This window comes from Acipenser ruthenus, chromosome 1, assembly GCF_902713425.1.
Source record: "Acipenser ruthenus chromosome 1, fAciRut3.2 maternal haplotype, whole genome shotgun sequence".
Classification (NCBI taxonomy): domain Eukaryota; kingdom Metazoa; phylum Chordata; class Actinopteri; order Acipenseriformes; family Acipenseridae; genus Acipenser; species Acipenser ruthenus.
The window spans coordinates 25351235-25360347 of NC_081189.1; the positions used below are offsets into that span (position 1 = coordinate 25351235).

Genomic DNA, 9113 nt, shown 5'->3' on the forward strand with positions numbered 1-9113 from the left:
TCTACCACAAGAGCTAAAAAAAGAAAGTAAAAGGGGACCAATCATAATTCTTAAATACTGTAGTAAAAACTAAAGTGTAAAAGGCACTTGACCTTTAGTATTGAATGTGGTGCATACGCACACTTGGAAATAATCATGCTCCACTCTGTCTATGACATTTCACAATTAAGGTAGATTAGCATTACTTCACATTGGGAGCTTTGATCACACAAAAAGAAAGAAAATGGCAAAAAAGATCAATTTAAAACATCAAATTAAGGAAAGAAACATATTAATCATTAAATAGCAAATATACTTTTTTTAATAGGTTAGGCCCCCGCAAAAAGCCCCCCCCAACCCCCCCCCAAAAAAGACATGTTTTAAGTACAGATTTTGCTTTTATAAAAATGTATTAGCTTTACAGCATTGGCCAGCTGTGTTTTTATATATTTTTTGTTAGATAACATTTGAAAAACAAACAAACAAACAAACATTCTAAGTTAAATACTCTCCTATTTGCAACATAATATTTAATATTACAGTATATGGTTTTTGTACTTGTTTTATTGCATCATACAGTATTTGCTTTCCACATTCAACAGATGGAGGTCAACAAGTTTCAAATCCCGAGTACTTATAAAAGGAATGTATTATTAAAACTCTTTATAAATATTTAAGTTTGTAACAACAAAATAGAATTTTGGAATCATAATGAATATTACACAACAATGTACTGTTTTAGATTTAGCAGGACACAAAATCTAACCATCTGTAAGACAGGGCAAATTAAACTGTACAGTAATACTGAGGCGTGTTAATTTTTGGTACTTTATGTTTTTGATGGATTACGAGTCAAGTTTGACCAGTTTTCCTCAGTGCTAGTCAGCCAAGACCCCCAGTCTAAACCACTGTTAAAGCAATGCAGTAAAATATATATCTTTTCAGCATAGCACAGCAAAGGCATTCATGCTTCTGCACAACAATACACACATTAGCATATATAACCTCATCACAAAGAAAAATACAGCAAGTGATCAATTCTGACTGTGCACAGAATACATGTACTTTATTTCCTGCAAATGTCCCTTACTCTCTCATAAGTCTGCAGTGTTACTTATGCAAGAAAAGTAAATCCGTAGAAAATATAGGAAGTGCTCATATGTGCCCCTCGTCTAGCATTTTGTTGACACCATCACAGAGTTTCAGCAAATGGGGTTTGTAAGGTCCAAAGGGGTTGTACAAAACAGCAAGAAACTCGCAATCTGAGAAATGATCAAAGACACTATTGACTCGCCCATGGGATTTTACTGTTAGATGGCGATTGATAACCTGGTGGAGTAACTCCCTGCATTCATTCAAAAGTTTGGACAAAACATTCCGGTCAAAAGTAAAATCAACTTGGTGGAAACTGACGACAGTCATGGCCAACCCATGGACTTTTTTCTTAAACTTCTCCATGAGTTCGAGCTCCTCTTGGTTGAACTGGTTGTTCCTGAAAAGAACGGCCAGTTTGATGACTATCTTGATGAGGTTTTTGGTGATCTTCTCCGCCTCCTTTTTGTTTTGCGTGAACTCTCTGGTTACTCTGTACAGCTCATCCAGGACCTCACTGCTGGTGTCGTCTATCAGTATTGTAGCGATCGACTTGGAGGCCATTTTCCCCAGTATCTTCTTCTGAGCCTGAACTGCCAGGCTCTTGGAACTGAAGACATCTGTGGCCACTGAAATACATAAATAAATAAAAACATTGTTCATATAATGTCCCACTGTTGTCTTTTCTTACAAAGCAAACTCTTGACTGTAAGGTCACAAAAAAAAGTGGCAAACTGCTAGCCATAATTACCATAACACTGAACGAAGTCCTGAATTAACAAACAAATGTTGTATTTAATAATGTGATATCTGTATAATGTGAAATAATGTATAATGTGATATCTTGTAACAATTGTAAGTCGCCCTGGATAAGGGCGTCTGCTAAGAAATAAATAATAATAATAATAATAATAATAATAATAATAATAATAATAATAATAATAATAATATTTACTGTAATAGATCACAGGGCTAACCTAATCTAAAACTCCATTTCAAAATAACCTACAATTCATGAACACAACCTCCTGCTGAAGTTACAGAGATGCATTTTTGTCTGAGCAATATGTCTGTTTTAAACTGAGTCAGCAACCAGAACCAGAACTTTCTGCCAACTTCCATTTTGATCAACATTTACATTTTTTGAAAATCTATATTAAAAGGTTCACTGTATTGAGAAATAATCTATTTTTGTAAAACACCAATGCATGCACAATTGTACTCACACTTTTTATTCTTTGCTCATGAATTAATGCTTAATAAAGCCAATGTGAGACAATGGCAGGCTAGTCAGGCACAATGACGGCAGAACACACCTTAATCTTGACCCTCTCTCATTCAGTCCTCTCAAGCAGCAACTGCAGATTGTGAGGAGATTTTGTGATGTAAAGACTCACTTGCTTATTCAACACTCTCAATATTTCAGTATTTTGATGTATATAGTAAGTTAGATAGCAAAATAACAAGTGGAGCAATGAAGATGGTATTGAAAGACTGCATTGTCTACAGTACCTCTTTACCAAATACTTTTTACTGTAGAATTACGATAGCACTTAAGAGACAAGCAATCATAGAAGTTACATGTAGTGTATTTATTCTCTGGAAACACGTGTGTTTAACCCATTAGTGGGCTTACTTCAATAACTGACACCTACTAATCACCAGAAGTCTCTGCTTTGCAACATAACTCAGTATCGCGATGCTCTAGGGATGCAACGATTACACATTTCCCAAACCGACACCTTTTGAATAATATTCCAAACTGAACAATACCAACAAAAGATAAGACCAAAAACGATTTTTCTGTTCAATTAAAAAAAAGCGTTGGCACTAAGCCGGCAGCATTTTAGGGAGCTCTTTGCACACTTTGCTGCATGTAGACAGATCATATTAACATTGTTTAATTTTAATATGGTAACATACATTAGAAGTTAGGACAAGACTTAACTGATTGATTCTGACTGCCCTCAGTGGGGATAAAAGTGTCTTTGTACTTAGTCTGAGCATTCAGGTTTGCTGATGAAAGGTGCTGGTGTTACTGTAGTACTACCAGACACAGACACACTTGGCCTGCGTACCCAAACCTAAATATCTAAGAAGGGAAAAGCTGAAGCTGTATGTTTTTGAGTTTAATAAAAAAAAAAAAAAAAAGTTAACTGTAAGCGTCTGTTAAATTACAGTCTAGACCAAATAAATATTAAAATAATAATGCTAAACTGACAAAAACGGCCAAATACAAAAGTATTGAAAGAAAGTAACATGTTAGTTGTTGTTAGATGTCCTGATGTCCTGAACCATTGTGAAGCTGGAAAAGCAGTAAACTGAGCAAAGCTGCAAAACAAGCGAAAGGATATCTGGAAACTGCTTTAAAATTAGATGCTTCTCTGAGCAGGTTAGTTTATTCATTTTAAGGGAGTTTCATTTACTGTGTATGTATTGAAATGAGTTTAGTTTGTCTGATTACTTTGTTGCTGCATTTTAAAATCGACATATTGATTTCATTAAAAGTGTAAGGGCATTATCCATAGAGTCGTGTGCATTATAATAACAGGCTATATATAATAAACCAGCATACTAAACGATAACTGCATATGCTTTTTTGGGGGGGAGTTCTAACTTTAACTTGATTTAAATTAATTAAAAAAAAAAAACTAAACGCATTTCTTTAACAGCAGCAATGAACTCAATCAGCTCATCACAAGGCAACTGTCAGTAAGGAAGCTTGCACAGGTGTTGAAGGCTAGACTAATAGTTACTTTCTCACCTTTTGTCACACGTTGAGGGTGCAAAATTAATTGTGGGATACTTGTGGCTGCCGTACTGAGCTTACACTGTTAAACAAACAAAATTCTACCTTTAAAGCTCTGTAAAAGGTTTCGATATTACTGTTTTAGTGCCTAGTATACAGAAAGGGAACACAGATTTATTGTTAAAACACAGACTTTAAATGCTGGTCCTGTTAGAGATGACAAACTGGAACAGTTGTACACCACATAGCCTCAAGCTGGAGGAAAAAAGGGTTTCTGCAATATAGACATAACAAATAAAAATACAAAATCCTGTACGAAGGATCTAAAACACACAATAAAACATGCACATTAGCGAGGGTATCTTTCCTCAAACTCATAGTATTCTGGACACTTAAAATTCATTATTAAATAGAACTGTGAATCCACTATCTTAACAGAGGTATGTAGTACACAGACTTGGTGTTATCCAAATATTTATACAGAATTTCAATGTTTTTATGTGCAAATCCAACTTGATTTTTACAACCCCCGCCTTCATTTGTCTACAAGAAGTGTCTGACCTTTCGCGATACTTCAGCTGTTTTCCATGTATGATGAAGTCTGATAATTAAGGAATTTTGTAAGAAAAACAGACTTATTTGGAAACCTACTTGAATATAAACCTTGTCATCTGAAATTTAACTGAAGACCACCCAATATACTTTGCCAACATTTCTATTGCATGGACAATTCCAAGGCACCTGGGATGTGCTAATCATGTCCTGAAAGATTCATATATTTAAAAATGTGCTGTAATTAGCACACACCCTATTTTTACATTCAAGATATTTATATTAACCCACATTAGGGTTGCACTGAGTCTACAAGGGAAATAACCATCTTCTGCACTTAATGTTGGTGGAAGTACTAAAGGTTTTTTAAAAAAATCATGACAACAGGAGGTCTTTATCGAAGGCCAGAACAAAGCTATGGAGGTCTAAACATGTAAAAAGCTAAAATGATATTGGGATCGAAAGAACTCTGTCCACTTCAGCGAATGCCAGACTGAGTAAAGGAGCATGGCAGGCAGCTCAGACACGGCAGTCATGAGTTTCTGAGCTGATATTTCTTATGAAAACAATGCCAATACAAAATAAAATGTCAACACAGAAACTGTGGCATGGAATATAAAACACACTTTAAACAGTATCATATAACACATAATCATTTGACAAATACACAGCCAGTCATAAGTACTGTTATCTTCAACAAAGCATGCATATCCCAAGCGACAGAGATATACAGCAAGGAAGATGTCTATAAACACTGTACTGTACATATGTCATTATTACCCATTTTGTACTTCCTACTAGAGAATCAGTTATCCACTGTGATGAAACTTGAAAAAGGACATTATTTAATTTAGCATATGTCTTTAGCATACGTGATTTCACAGACCCCGATTAGCACTAATCTTGGTCGACTAAATGAGAAATCAGGGTCTGTGAAACCAGCCAGAAAACCTTTTGTGTAAACAAAGACTAGATGGGAGATTTTAGTATGATTCAGTTTATGATCAGAACAAATCATTAAATCTGAACAAGGTCTAGTGCCAACTGGTTTGGATTAGCAAGAGTAATTTACACAGTACTGATTCAATGTAATTTGATCCACACGTAATTTAAACCCACACGTGTGTGTTAATGTTCTAGCTGAGTTGCCGATCATGCGTACTTTCAATTACAGTTCAGTAAGACTGTACATTTAAATTCAAATGAATATGCTTTACAGCGAAATTCTTACACCAACTTCAAATTAGCGAAAAAGAAGAAAAAAATAGTAACTGCTTCTATATATATATATATAATATATATAGTAACAGCAGGAAGGGCGTTAATATCTTCTCTGCATGAAAAACATGTGCAAATGCACATTGGTTTAATTTAATTGTTTAATTTAATGTTTTATTGTTTATTTAGATTTGTTAATTGTTTTATTATTAATAGTCCCTTGCACCTGGTGATCATTGTAAATTAGAGCCAGGTGCAGGGTATTTGAGGAAAGCCGCCAGTCTGTTCTGGGCTGCTGGTGTGTATAGGAGCCTGCTTGATAGTGTGCTCAAGCGTAAAAAGAAAGGTAGTGTAAAACCTGTGTGGTTTGTTTTGTTTATTTGTCAGGTAAACGGCTTAGCCGTCCTGCAAGATAGTTTCGGTTCCTGTGTTTTAGTTATTGCTCGAATAGAGCTAGGTGTTTATTTTGTTTTTGTTATTATTAAAATAAATAGTGTAAAAGTGCTTTAAAACCTCCATTCCTATGTGTTGGGTCTGCTTTTAAAGGGGCAACGAACCGCAGAGAGTGCATCCGGTTCACATTATTTATATATATATACACACACACAAACACACGGAAAATAATAGAACTCAACTTCCTCATTATTAAAGCACAACATATGTCACTGCACAAACATGCTTGAAAAGTTAGTTTTTCTTACGAAAAAAAATGGAGAATCATGAATCCGGCACAATACAAGCATTGACTAGGGCTTTTCAGAAAACAAATACTAGGAGCACCCTACTCACTTCTGACAAATTGCCAGACGAGGGGTAACTGGCAAGTTTTATTCGAACTTCAGTCTAACCCTTTACCCTGTAGGGGATGTGGGTCCAAAACTGTAAGTATTGCTGTAAGACCCTTGGGTACCAGTCTTACAAATTCTGTAAAAAACATTTGGTCCACTGGTCATTAAACCCCCTTGAAATTTGAATTTCTGCTATTTGTACCAAGTTTAGGCCGTAATAACTTGCGTGGGGGGACTCCAAAAAATCATATGTTTGGATCTACAAGCATCAAGCAAAATATTATTGTATCTGGGAATTTGGGATTTTTGAAGTTGCATTTGTCATGCATTCAAGAATTGCTTATGGCCACTTTGGTGAGGCTAAAGTGCCACATAGTTCTATCCAAACTGGCTATTTCTTCAATTGTGCATTCTGAGGATTGATCTAGAGGAAAAGTAACAGTATGTGCTTCCACTGGCACTAGCTTGGAGCTGAGGGGTTATGAACTTGCATGGGACTTGGAAACCAAACATTTTTCACAGAATTTGTAAGACTGGTTCCTAAGGTTCTTACAGCAATACTTACATTTTAGGACCCACATCCCCTTCAGGGTAAAGGGTTAGGCTGAAGTTCAATTAAAACTTGTCAGTTACCCCTCATCTGGCAATTTTCCAGAAGTGAGTAGGGTGCTCCTAGTATTTTTTTTTCCTGAAAAGCCCTATTCACTACAAGTAGAACGAGGTGCCATACATGATGGTAGCATCTAAATTGCACCCAGGGTGATTTTTTCTGGTCAAGGTCCTTTTCTCACTTAAGGTTGACATTTGCAAGGTCACAGGTCGAAGGGGAAATAAAAAAATAATAATGGCTATCAGTTCTGAACTCAGCATGTCTGAAAACCCCCAGGTGAATTTTTCTAGGAAAATCTGAGATGGACGGGCAACGGCACTGGTTGAGTTGGCATGGAATGACCCAAAATCATATAAAGGCCTAAAAACTTGGGGTGTGTCATGTATAATTTGTATGTTATCAAATTTTACATTTTGCTGTACAAACCCATTTTCTTTAAGATGCCTGATTTAAATAAGCACAGTTTAAAAGAATGGAGAAATGCTGAAATGTTTCTGTCAAATGGTTAGACCAGCAAGTATTTTTTTTAATATGAAATTCAAGGCCAATTATTATTTATTTCTGTCTGTCAAGTGTTCAGTTATATTCTGTTTTCATTGTTCACCTTTTTTTGTTCCATGGTTCCAACTATCAGTGTAAAAACAAACAAACAAACAAAAAAAATATTAACATATGAACAAACCCATTATTTATAGGCATCAAACAGATCTAGACCTTTTATAAAATCTGCTGGCTTTTTTTTTTTTTTTTTAAATAGTTGGCCGTCACCTACACAGCACTGAGCCTTTGTGACATACATAATATGTTATCAAAACTGTACTGGGGCCTGTTATCGCAGGATATCTGGATTTCAAATTCCATTTCAAAAGGTTTCTTGTCATATAATTAAGAACACTATGTTTATTTCCCTCTATATAAAACAGACAGCTCCACAAAACAGGGGCTCAGAGGGTATTGTATGCTGCACAAACAATACAAACTGGAGTGGGGCTAATTCAGTCTCTTCTTGGCTTTAGCAGTGTGGTCAGATGGTGTATGGCTACTAAAATAAAACATCCAAACACCACATCATACACTAACAGAAATCAAAATATGCATTTTAGTTAAAGCATGATCATGTTCCGTTTCCCTTACCACGGTCCCATTAGAGTTGCCCTATATTTTTCAAATCTGGTCCTTTTTGCACTGGTTTGGTGTTTAGAGTAATATCCCAGATACTGTACAAGGCTGACCAAAACTGCAAGTGTATCTACAATAAAAGTAAAATGAATTATGAGTACTGTATATAAAAAATGATGTCCTTCCTCTCCATATTAATCCTGCCAGTGGTTTCCCCAACTTTTCAGAAGTCTTCATCATCTTTATTTATTTATTTATTTATTTATTTATAATAAATAAAAATAAATACATAAACAAGCTTGATAAGTTCAACTAATACAAAACTACAAACAAAAAAGTGCTGTATGAATTGAATTGTATCACATAGATACAAACACTAACTATTACTGGAGAAATATCCAGAATTATTAAAAAGGTGTGTTCTATACAGATCTACTTTACACATACCGGTAGTTATTTTCCACAGTGACTGTGTACTTTGGTTTGAATTACAATTGAACACATGCCTGTACTAGAAATCAACACATAAATCAAGTTCTATCTGTGGTCATCTGTTTTAGCAATACAGCCACAAGCACCATCACACAAAAAAGCAGGCCTCTGACACATTTACTGTTTCGGTACATGAATATGTTTAAGCAGAACTTGAATCTGTTACTCAAAAACAAATAACGTGCAGTATATTGGAGGGATAATTACTTGTCCATGTTTTTTTCCCCCTCAACAATGTTCAAAGCTTTACACCAACTAGTCATTACTCTGTCACAGGAACCACTTTTTTCTTGGAATGATGTTCATTTTCAATTATTGTCAAGTTTCTCGACTGCAACTAAACTTTAGAAGAGATCTCAGCTTGCAGTCTATAGTGTAGACAAAAACAGATATTTTTCAGAGGTCAGACTGTAAATTCAATTCAGCAGTTAACCTTGTCTGCCTGCATTATCGTTTCAGGAAATTCACATGTATAAGAACAGAAGTATATTTGTATATGCTGTTGTAAGGCCCC

The 9113-nt window shown here is 35.3% G+C and overlaps 1 protein-coding gene across 2 annotated transcripts in view; it reads right to left on the reverse strand.

Moving 5' to 3' along the window:
• Window positions 1-525: 525 nt before the first annotated feature.
• The window catches only part of LOC117408749 (tumor necrosis factor alpha-induced protein 8), a 33753-nt gene continuing 25165 nt past the window's right edge, over window positions 526-9113 (reverse strand). For both annotated transcript variants that reach the window (XM_059022578.1, XM_059022570.1), the window contains exon 2: window positions 526-1700. In XM_059022578.1, the coding sequence (XP_058878561.1) occupies window positions 1135-1700 (566 nt within the window). In that variant the 3' untranslated portion in view covers window positions 526-1134. The remainder of the gene's footprint in view (window positions 1701-9113) is intronic.